We start from the raw sequence: 11,981 nt of genomic DNA, 5'->3' as shown, positions 1-11,981 counted from the left end.
TCAACTAATGAGTCAAGTTGTGATTTGTGCATAACAAAAAAATGTCTTTGATGGACACATGTGAATGTGACGTTACTCCCACCATAAGTTTAAAACTCCGCTAGATTTAAAATTGAGTGTGAAATTAGTTGTGTTCATAGGATTGTTGCTGCTAAAACTACAAAAAAAAAAAATAAATAAAATAAAAAAATTAAAAAAAAATTAAAAAAAAAATTTGTCAATTGAGCTATGCCCTAAACAGCCAAAACTATTTTCAACCAAAACTTTTACTTTATCCATCATTATGGCTCTCTCATTTGATTATAGCCTTAAAGAGCACGTTCCACCTCAGGAAGCAGCAAAAACAAATACTAAAAATTAAAGTGGGACTAATCAATGCAAAATATCCATTTTTCACTTTGTTCACTCGCACACTTTGAGTAACCAACCACAGCCACTACATATACATGACGACCATCAAGGAATTACTCATATTGGAGGGAGGGGTCTGTCTGAGTCCTTGCTTTGGCTGCAAAAATGGTTTCAACTTCTCCTACTAAGGTGAGAGAGCATGACCACCCTTGTTACATATTCATACTGACTATTTTCTTCACTATATTAATTGTAGATTCCTTAGCTCACTGTTTGTAAATTTTGAACTCTAGCAGGAAGTTGCTAATTCAGACGGCAAATGGATAGAGGAGGACACCTCACGCCGTGCCAAATGGTGGTACTCAACTTTTCACAGTGTCACAGCTATGATAGGTGCAGGAGTACTCAGCCTGCCTTATGCCATGGCCTACTTGGGATGGTACATATTGGACTCAACTAAACTCAACTTATATATATTCTCTTACTCTAATCTGCACACGCCAAAACTACTATAATAACTGTCTTTTTTTTTTTTTAATTATTATAAATAATAACTCATATCCTTGTTCAGGGGTCCAGGGACACTGGTTTTGGCAATATCATGGTGCATGACCTTGAACACAATGTGGCAGATGATACAACTCCATGAATGTGTTCTAGGTACTCGTTTTGATCGATACATTGACCTTGGTCGACATGCCTTTGGGCCAAAACTCGGACCTTGGATTGTGCTTCCCCAGCAACTTATTGTCCAGGTTGGGTGTGACATAGTGTATATGGTCACTGGGGGAAAGTGCCTCAAGAAATTTATGGAGATGGCCTGCACCAATTGCACACAGCTCAAACAATCTTACTGGATTTTAATCTTTGGAGGCATCCATTTCTTCTTGTCTCAGCTACCCAACTTTAATTCTGTTGCTGGTGTTTCGCTAGCAGCAGCAGTCATGTCACTAAGGTAACAACTAATGCATGCTTGTTCAGCTTAAATTTTGGGTACATGGTAGACTTAGAACACCTTCTGGGAAATTAAGTAATTTTTAACTTTGATTTCTAAGCCAAAAGAAAAGAATGGAAAGAAAGTATTATGTTAGGTTGGGAAATGATGGAAGGCCTAAGTTGGGTGGTACTGGGACCGACTTATCTACTGTCTCAACTCAGATTAAAGTTGGTTTGACATAGAATTAAACATATTAAGGGCTTAGAACTGCATCAATTGAAGCAAAAACAACCCAAGTTCTGTAGATAAAGGTTGTGTTGCTTATATTTGAGTTGGTTAAGCAACACTTATTGTTTTAGTTGTTCTATACTTGCCAGAAAATGAAAAATTTTCATTAAATAAATTAGTTGGTCAAAGCTTCGCAATCCTTAAAGAATAAATTGGTAATTTTAGTGGCACAACGTCCAGCCCTGGTTCAAGCATCTAAATCTTGATATATCCGGCAAACTAAGACATTATTAAGCCACCTGATTATAACTCCTCTCAGCATAAATGAACTCATAGGCCATGCCTCCCCTGAACTATGAAGTATATATGAGAGGGAGTTGCCCCCCTCCCTCTATTTGTTCTTGGCCATTGAATGATATATGACATTGAAATTCAACCATCCTTACTCAGATACCAGACAAGGAAACTACTGTTTGGGTCATAATTTTTCCCCTTACATGGACATTCTATAACTATAATATTCATGTCTATAGGTACTCGTTTATATATACAAAAGAGAGGTTATAATTAAAGGCATCCACGTGCTTGATGAACTTTTGGTGAACCATGCACAACAAATCATGAATCACTTTGAGAAAAATAGGCAGCTCAAGTTGCAAAAAGATGCATCCGAGAACACTAGAGGTTCATAAACTAGAGCAATTTTCCAATTTTTATCCAACTTACTTGAGAACCATCATTCCTATGAATTTCTGGCTATTTTTTAAAGCAGCTTACCCTAGAAAAAACCGTGTGGAATATTGAAAGATAGTGGATTTAAATACATCTTTCTAAATTGCAGTTATTCAACTATAGCCTGGGTGGGTTGCTTGGCTAGAGGTCAGATAGATAATGTGAGCTATGCTTACAAAAAAACTAGCTCAGCTGATTACATGTTTCGTGTCTTCAATGCATTGGGACAAATCTCTTTTGCATTTGCTGGGCATGCTGTGGCCCTTGAAATTCAGGCCACAATTCCATCAACTCCTGAGAGGCCTTCAAAGGAACCCATGTGGAAAGGTGCACTTGGAGCCTATTTTATCAATGCGATATGCTACTTCCCGGTGGCCCTTATTGGATACTGGGCATTTGGGCAAGATGTTGATGACAATGTGCTAATGAATCTCAAGAAACCTGCGTGGCTCATTGCCTCTGCTAACCTAATGGTGGTCATCCATGTCATAGGCAGCTACCAGGTACAAATTTATAGTTCTCAGCTTATATGGTATTCATGCATGGTACACATGTACACGTCTGCTTATATTTGTCTCTCCATTTAAAATTGATTCAGTCATAGTTTACCTTAGATATTATAAATCTAAAAGCGTATACAATGTCACTTTATTTAAAATTTTAAATGTCGTTTTAGTCCGTACAATTTAAATCCAAGAAATAAAATTTAAACTATGAAATTGATCTCTCCATTTCAATTGAAATGGAGGTGATTATGTTCCCTTAAATATTTATACACACACACTACATGAGGATTGCAGCAACATGTAATGAAGAAAGATGTGTAGGTCTATGCCATGCCTATATTTGCCTTGCTGGAGAGGATGATGGTGAAAAAGATGAATTTCCCACCAGGAATTGCACTCAGACTCATCGCTAGATCTTCTTATGTAGGTGAGGTTCTTCTTGACATTTCAAAGGACCAGAGACTGAGAGACAGATAGGCAGAGAGAGATAAATTTCGTCACAATCTTTTAATTAAAACCACTAAGAAGTTCCTGAAATATTGCAGCATTTACATTATTCGTTGGAGTCACCTTCCCTTTCTTTGGGGATCTTCTTGGTTTCTTTGGCGGATTTGGATTTGCTCCCACTTCATATTTTGTAAGCTTCTCTTCTGTTGTTTCATTCCCCCCCAAATGACACACTTACAACTGAAAGAGTAAATTAATATTGAGCACTGTCGCAGCTCCCCAGTATTATGTGGCTAGTGATCAAGAAGCCAAAAAGATTTAGTGCCAAATGGATCATCAACTGGGTAAATCATATTGTGCAAACAGTATCTCTTTTCTTCTTTTGGTGATTATCCACTGATGCAAGTCGTTTATGTGTTGCAGAGTAGCATATTCGTTGGAGTTTTTATTATGTTGGCATCCACAATTGGCGGCTTCCGGAATATTATCGCTGATGCATCCACATATAGCTTCTACACATAAATTATGGTGATTTTATGTCATTGGATGGAAAATGTAATTGAGTTGGCTAAACTCATTTTTCTGATGACCTTTTCTCTATATATAATGGAGTGAAAAATGTAATGAGCTGAAAAATATATATATATATATATATATTTCAATAGATGGGATCCATTCTGCATAATAACATTTTTTTTGCATATGAAATTGGCCTTAAAAAAATTCCTTTAAAGAAAAGAAATGGAGAACCAAGAAGCCTAAAACTGGCTTTTTTTTTCTTCAGAAGTCGTGGATGTGCTTATTGTCATGGAAAGTTGGAAACCAATGCAGCGAAATTTGTATAATCAATACTGATCAATAATTTATGTCAACTTGAAGTACTACACATTTACTAAAAAATAAAATAAAACAGAAGTGTGCTCTATTTTTTAAGGAAAAACACATAAGAAAATTTGTAAATGGATCATAAAAGAGTTCAGTTGTTTTAAATGTTATATATAGCTAAATTTCCACGGAATATCCAGCTTTATTTATTAAGAAATTGTGGGGTCTGGTCTGGTCAATGAGAAAAAGACTACTGGTGAGTTTTCTTTATCAGACATGCAAAAGCAGAGAAAAGAAAAGAAAAAGGCTTATTAAAAAGGCTAGCTTTTGTTTGGTTACGGAATAACATGTGATAAGAACATTGACAATATGACACTCTAGTTTTGTTTTTGTTTTTTAGCTTCTTACTGCTACTAGTTAATTGAGCCTTTTTCCCATTCTACTACCACTAAAATTTGTGGTTATCCATTAATTAATTTAAAATTTATTCATTTAAATGTTCTTGGTTATTGCTAAAAGTATTGCAGCTTAATTGGCATTTCTTATATTCCAAAGGCCGACCTAAAATAATTTGAGACCTAAGGTAGAAATTTTAAAGAGACATTTTTATATTTAAATATCACTTAAATAATATTTAGTTTATTTTTTATATTATAATATTTTTATTTCAAATCTATTATTATTTCTTACCTTTTAATATGACTAATTAACCTAGAATGAAATAGTGATACTTCAAATTTTACTATATAGGTTTTATAAACTAGTGTGTCACCAATAAGAAAAATTTATTCAAGAGTGTCATGACATGTCAGTTATTATATTGTTTAACTGGCACCAATCATATTCTTGTCACATTAATTTGTATATATATATTTTTTTGTTGTAAAATGTGTAGTAGCTTTAACATTTTTCATTCACATAATGGTAATTGGGTTGAATTTCTATTAATTCTTTTTGTGTGTGTGTGTGTAGAGAAAATGGTAAAATTACTACAAGTTTTACTACAAAAAACTTACAAACTATGTGGTAGAGACTAGAGAGGTGACACTTCAACGAACGAATAAATGAGTATTTAATCACTTCTTGTGATTAGTTACATATAAATTTATAAAACAAATGTAGTAAAACTTGTAGTGTTACTAACATAACAACATTTTTGGGCCTTCTTAAGAGCGGGGGAAAAAAATTTATAGCCTAACTCACTTATATATTTTTTAAATAATAATTGTAAGGGCACATTTTGCTCCCCAAAGCCCAAGTAAAATGGACAAAGGACCAAAGAGCCCAAAATAATAAATTTGTAAATAGTGGGCTAGAAACTAAACTCCAATGAGTTGGACAACAATCATGGTAGGCTAAGTGTTGTTGGAAAGTATAAATAAACAGTTTTGTGCAAGGAAAATCCTCCTCGGCAAAGTCTGAGGAAGGTTGTTTTCATATATTTCTCTTGGACTTAAATGAAATTATAGTTCTTGAGTGTACAGTCCTTTTTCTACAGATTCTTTGATCATCCCCTTTGTAATGGGGTTTTTCTTCTTCATATTCCCCTTCTTCACTCCATCTCAGCCCTCCACATGTAGATCAGGTTACTGAATTTGAAACTTGTCCCATCAGCACATTCCTAAAGTTTTTGTGGGTAGCTGTAAGGCTAAATGGTACTGTTCAGGTATCACCTCCACATTAATGTGGTTAAGGAGTTAGCTGCAGAGCATTCAATGTGGTGGTAGCAGCTTTTTTTCCAGATATTTCCCAGCTCTCTTTTGTCTTATCCCTATCTGATGCTTATCCTTGCTAGCATGATTGCTTGTTGCCTTGTTCTTGACAAAGGGTTGGACCTTGGACCTCTTCTCTGCTTAGCCAAAGAGATGTTTCTCCTCAGACTAGACTTCCTATCCCTTATGACTAGACTTCTTCTATGGACCACTAACTTGTATGCTCCCATTAGTATCTACTTGTCCTCGGACGATTTAATGTCCTCGGACATGGCCCATGGTCCAATACCCATTTCTAGGTCCTTTATCCCTACAATAATAAATAAATAAAACCTTATTGCCCCCATATTTCGGGGCCTTTCTAGGTCATGGCCTAAGGCCGGCCTTAGGTGTTTCTAATAAAGACATCTATGATTCAAATCTCCCACCCCCATTATAATTATTGAATAATCCAAAAAAAAAAAAATCATTTGATACTCTTAAATAAATAAATCTACCTTTGTTGATTTGTTCTATCCATATAAATGAATATAATTTTTATCTGCTATAAATTTGAATTTTAAATATAAAATTGAGTAATTAAAAGAATTTTAATAGTTTTCCTAATAAAAAAAAGAATTTTAATAGTTATATTTGTAACTTCTTCATTAAACCTTAAAGTTCTTAACTCCTCCATCCAGGGGCGGAGCCACGCCCCCCAAAATGTTAATTTTCTCTACAGCATATTAGCAAAAAGATATAGGTCCCCTCAAAAAACTATAACCCCCCCCCCCCCCCCCCCCCCCCCCCCCCCCAATTTGTTTAGAAGACTTTGTTGATGCCCACTTTTGACAAATGGCCCAATAGCAGAAGAAGTCCAACAATATGAAAAAAGTGAGAAGAGAAAATAGTAAAGCAAGCCTAGCAGGCTAGAAAGGCAGGAATAATGGCCAGCAGACCCACAAGAATAATAAGAGGTAAAGAGGAAGTAAATGGCCCTAGGAAGCCCAATGAATGAAGTAGTAAACCCATGTGAACAATAAGAGGTAGTGAGAAAGTAAATGGGCCGAGAAAGCTCAAGAAATGAATTAGTAAATTCATTAGGTTGGCTTTAAGGCCAATAAGCCTGAAAAGTAATAAGAGATAAAGATGTGATAATTGGGTCGAGGAAGACCAAATGATTTAGCAAAAAGCCCATGGGAGTAAAAGAGGTATAGAGGAAGTAAATGGGTCGGGGAAGCCCGAAGAATGAAATGGGTTGGTACAGTAGGAATGTTGGCCAATAAAGTCCAAAATAGGTAAAGATGTGGAAAGTGGACTGGCATGGTAGGAGCATCAGCTCATAAGCCCACGGATAACAAGAAATAAAAGAGAGGTAATGATATAGTAGGAACAATGAAGTGGCAAGGTAGGATCCCTAGCTAAGAGGCCCATGGACATAGAAAAGAAAAGGATATGGGCTAGGAAGGTGAGGGCCTTCACTCAAGCAATACCTAATCCAGGAAATGAGTGAAAGTTAGGGAACATGAGCCCAAAAGCCCATGTATCCTTCACGCCGCAAGAGTTAAACACCCACCAAAATGTACAGCAGAATTAGACAAACATAGAGGCAGCAAGAATGGTATGAAGGCCAGAAAGGAACAGATTCAGACAGAAGTGAAGCATACACAAAGGGCCCAAGCACCACCTACTTGTACCCAGCCAATACATGGGAGGTGGGACACGGGTCAAGGGTATCAGAGAGTGTGGTTTAGCGGTGGAGAGAAAGAGGGGGTCTATTTTGGGGTTCCTGCTCAAACTTCTTTGGAAGAAATGTCTTGCTGGGATGGCATCTCACCTAAAAGAAGTAAGAATGAGCTGGGACCACTTGATGCATGCCATAGAGGTAGGTGAGGGAAAGGCTTAATCCTTGATAAACCAAGAATGTATTGACCCTTTTGGTAAATAATTTAATTAATTAGCCAAGTGAATTAATTAGATTCAATAACATGCAATAAGCATGGTAGCACAAACAAATCACCAAATAACTAAATGCAGCGGAAATTAAATTTAACATGAGTGATTTGTTTACAAATGGGGAAAACCATCGAGGCAAAACCCCACCGGGTGAATTTAAGGTCGCTGCTCCCGAGAATCCACTATTATCAAAACAAGCAGTTACAAGTAAATGAATCCCAGTACTTTATACCAACCTACAGTTGAACCCTTACCCCAATACACAATTGGACTTGTAATGTCATGACAATCTCTCCTTTCATGTACGGCTCCAAGTACGTGACTAACCAATCGATGCACGGATCCTAGTATGTAACTAACACACCAACTTGAGAAAGATGTTAGCTGTAAAGTTCTTCAGTTCATCCACACGATGAAGATCAAGAAGCTTCTTGGTCACAAAACCCTACGACATACAAACACAACAGCTTCTTCAAGAGAAAGATGAACTAGGGCAAATTGTCTCTTGTCACAACATGCATGTAACAACAAGTGCAACAACCTTTTCATCTAGTGAGACGGCTCTTAAAATAATCTTTATATATGTCTAGGGTTGTGAGAAAAGAAAACCTGAACACATAGCTTGGATATGCGTGAAAAACAGATCTGGAAATTTGAATTTCGTAATTCTCAATAGATAGGGTATCTGTTGAGTAGCTGTCGAGCATCGGGCTAAGATTGCCTTTTAAACCTCGATAGATACAATCTGTCGAGATATCTGTCGAGCTTTAAAATACAACACTTCTTCACTTGTTTCTTGAACAGATTTGCATGGCTTTAACTCTTGACTTGAACAACATGTTTCTTGAAGACTTAAACCATCCTAGATCTACCTAATTACAAGTAAAGTGCGTTTTGTTAAAGGAATAGTCAATTCTAAATGACATATGTTCATAACATGTTCCATATATTTCCTAACAATCTCCCTCTTTTTCAATCCGTGACAAAACCACAACAATCAAATGAAATATGAGAGAAGTCATAAATCACTCAACTCATAATTAATTGTTGAATACAATAAAATCTAATCTTAACACAAACTCTTGAAAAAATTTGCAAGAATAGAGTTCATGGCATAATAGATTTTGACAATCTGTATTTCTGAAATACTTAAAACAAAACTCATCAAGGCATCTTAGTGTGAAACAGAAATAAAGGATTGCATACAATATAATATGAAACATTGTATAAAGAGAGAAAAGAAACAACACATGTAGAGATAGATGAAAATGTGATAACAACATCATCAAATATATATATATATATATATATATATTTATATATATCAATAATGAATACAATGTTTGCTATCACTAAGTGGTCATAAGACCAATGTACAAGAAAAATGTATCTAAAAGAGAAAGAAAAGGAAAGATTCAAAAAGTCCTCACTACATCCCTCATAAACAAAAATCACTCCCCCTAAAAAAAATTTCCTATGCTAACTCTCCCCCTAAGTATATGACTACTCTTATAACCAAAACTACTTCCCCTTTTTGTCACAAATGACAAAGGGCAAGTCATTGAGAAGCAGTCATCTCCTCATCACCGGAAGAGCTAGCATCCTCATCCTCATTGGCATCATCGTCACCATCATCGCCCTCGTCCTCTGAAGCCTGTGGAGATGGAGATGGAGACGCGGTGAAGCCACCCATGACAGTCTGCCATCATGCGATACGACCAACACGGGTGTTCACCTGACACAACTCATCACTGAGAGTGTCAAGGCAAGCATCCATGCGCTCAAGCTGTGCCATGACGGCCTCGAGAGTCACACCACCTGCGGAGGAAGAAGGTGCAAAGGTGGATGTAGTGGAATGGGCTGAAGGAGTTGTCATCTCGGTTTGTGGCAGTTTCGGTCGAAGCTGGGCCTCATTTCGTCTAACGGACACCACACTAATGGCACCTATAATGGAGAAATGAGGAGACTCAAGATAAGGAACAGATGAGTGGCGAATGATCCTCGTGATAGCAGAAGGGAAGATAAGCTTATCATGGGTCGTCGTGTCTCTATAGACATTGATGAGAGAGAGAATGAAGTGAGAAGCGAAGTCTATGGTAAGATCCTCAATAAGGGCAAGCAAAAAGCGAGCACGAAGCTCAGTAATAGAGCTATAGTGGGACAAAGGATGAAGAACGAATGTCATCACCATATTAAGGAACCTCGGACCTTTTTGCAAAGCCTGAGCAAGGGGTGTTTTAATGGTCACCCCAAGATGAAGGTGTCTCACAAAAGAGAGAAGAGAGTTCGTCTTTGGACACAGTTTGCAGACGAGGACAATCGGGGTAATCAGGATGTGATACCCTCGGGACATGTAGCACATTGGAGATAAGCTTCGGAGTGACTACTATATGGATACCTCAAATAGAAGTGATGAAACAAGGTATAGAATAATCAAATCCATGCATATTGGAGTAAAACTCCTGTATGATCACAAAGGGACAACTCACCGGGATCTCACAAAGAGACTCCTAACCCCGACTGTGAATGACAGTGGAAAGAGTGGTATCAGAGAAGTCCAATAAGAAAACGTGGCGTTTCGAATGAATGCCACGTTTGGAGAAGTTCTCCGAAAAGTCCTGACGGGCTTTATCATTACAGAACTTGACATGGAGTGGAGTAGAGTTAGAAGAAGATGCCCCGGAATGAAGAGGGTTCCGGGACGGAGCAGATTTGGGCTTAAGTGCCATGCGCAAACTGTTCAAGAGAGAGAGAGAGAGAAACAAACAGAAAAGCTCCAATCAACAGCTATACCAAAAAGAGAGAAAAGAATGGTACGTATGCATGAAAAATTCATGATCATGTGACGTGCAACAAAAATATCATCATGGGCTCAGCCTAATCCAAACCTATTAGCACCCAAGGTTTCTACATAGAAAACACACATCTATAATACATGAAACATTGTGAAAATGCAAATGTGATGCAATGCACGAACATATAACATCATTTAAGCAAAACCCATCCCAAAAATTTCACAAATAACTCATCAATTTCCAAAACCCCAAAAAATTTTCAAAACTCAAAAACCTAGGTCTAAATGTATGAAATGCATGAAGAAAGAGAGAAAACAAGATCATACCAGTGAAAGAAGGATCACTCTAGGCCAAAAATCAAACGAGTTTGAGGTTTAGAGAGAGAGAAAAGTGTTTGGGAGGAGAAAGGTTGCAAGTCTATTGAGCGAGATTGAAGAAAATGAGATCTGAAATCGCGTTGGATCTATTTATAGAAAATGTGTCTCGATGGATCGAGAGCTATCGAGAATCTGTCGAGCATTAGTGCTCGACAGATGAATTTGTCGAGGTGTTGTCGAGAATCTGTCAACAGCAAAATACCTCGATGGATCGAGAAGGTATCGAGAATCTATCGGCCAGACAAACTTCCTCGATGGATCGAGAATCTTTCGAGAAGCTATTGAGACAAATTCCATAAAACTTCGATGGATCGAAGATGCGATAAGATCTGTCAAGAAAAGCAGTCCAAGGGTCTTGATAGATGGCTATCTGGGTCTCGATAGATGGCTATTTGTCGAGAAACTGTCGAGCTTGATAAAATTAGTTTTTCAAAGAAGAGAAAAACACAAAAATGAAGGCAATCAAGCAAACTACTTAACCAAAGATCCAAACAACATTTTAAGCTCTCAAAAACATCTATCAACAAGAAAAATGTAAAGCATTTAGATCCAAAACACACACACACACACAACAAGTCTAACCAATTTTATATTTCAAAAATAAGTCAAGACAGTTTAGTATGCATACATTAACACATGTATTCTTTGTGATGGCCAAATCACATTGTACTTGTACATGTAGCAAAAGTAGTAAAGAATTTGCGCGTTGTGTGTGAAAAACATCGCAAGATTGCATAAGTGTCTACATGTTATGACGATTTGAGATATGAGAAAATCAATTTAACTCACACACAATCATAACTGTTTGATGGGGACTATCTCCTTTGAGGTACATCCTATAACTCCCACATCTCCTTGAAACACACTTGCAACCATATTTATGGCACTTTGATTCTTTTTGCTTTTGATTTTTCTTTGCGTATATTTTTTTTTTCTTCTTTTAAGCATATCATGCATGAGCATATAAGAGAGAGAAGAAATACCCAATTATGTTAAGTTTTAGACATTGCAATTTTACTATGCCGAAGCATACAGATGTCATATCATGATTGGCAGGCTTTAGTGGTGAGATGATTATTTATACCTCTCTCTTAGGATTTTTTAGTCCTTCCCATAAAAAATAGTGACATGAGTGT

At 37.0% G+C, this 11,981-nt stretch overlaps 1 protein-coding gene across 3 annotated transcripts; it reads left to right on the top strand.

Moving 5' to 3' along the window:
• Window positions 1–428: 428 nt before the first annotated feature.
• LOC115990843 (lysine histidine transporter-like 6) lies at window positions 429–3,865 on the top strand. 3 transcript variants are annotated; one of them, XM_031114617.1, is made up of 8 exons: window positions 429–540; window positions 645–790; window positions 923–1,306; window positions 2,358–2,751; window positions 3,076–3,181; window positions 3,300–3,391; window positions 3,477–3,545; window positions 3,625–3,865. In XM_031114617.1, the coding sequence occupies exons 1-8, from the start codon at window positions 517–519 to the stop codon at window positions 3,721–3,723; spliced, it is 1,314 nt and encodes a 437-aa protein (XP_030970477.1). In that variant the 5' UTR covers window positions 429–516; the 3' UTR covers window positions 3,724–3,865. The 3 variants fall into 3 exon arrangements, with proteins under 3 accessions (XP_030970477.1, XP_030970485.1, XP_030970490.1); XM_031114625.1 differs by having other exon boundaries at window positions 648–790; window positions 3,625–3,723; XM_031114630.1 differs by lacking the exon at window positions 3,477–3,545.
• Window positions 3,866–11,981: the final 8,116 nt, after the last annotated feature.

Source organism: Quercus lobata, chromosome 1 (assembly GCF_001633185.2).
Source record: "Quercus lobata isolate SW786 chromosome 1, ValleyOak3.0 Primary Assembly, whole genome shotgun sequence".
Classification (NCBI taxonomy): Eukaryota; Viridiplantae; Streptophyta; class Magnoliopsida; order Fagales; family Fagaceae; genus Quercus; species Quercus lobata.
This window is presented reverse-complemented; position numbering and strand designations above follow the sequence as displayed.

Coding starts and splice junctions, on each gene's coding strand:
- LOC115990843 (XM_031114617.1), top strand. CDS start 517: ATGGTTTCAACTTCTCCTACTAAG. Junction 541..644: donor TTTCAACTTCTCCTACTAAG/GTGAGAGAGCAT, acceptor TTTGAACTCTAG/CAGGAAGTTGCTAATTCAGA. Junction 2,752..3,075: donor ATGTCATAGGCAGCTACCAG/GTACAAATTTAT, acceptor AAAGATGTGTAG/GTCTATGCCATGCCTATATT.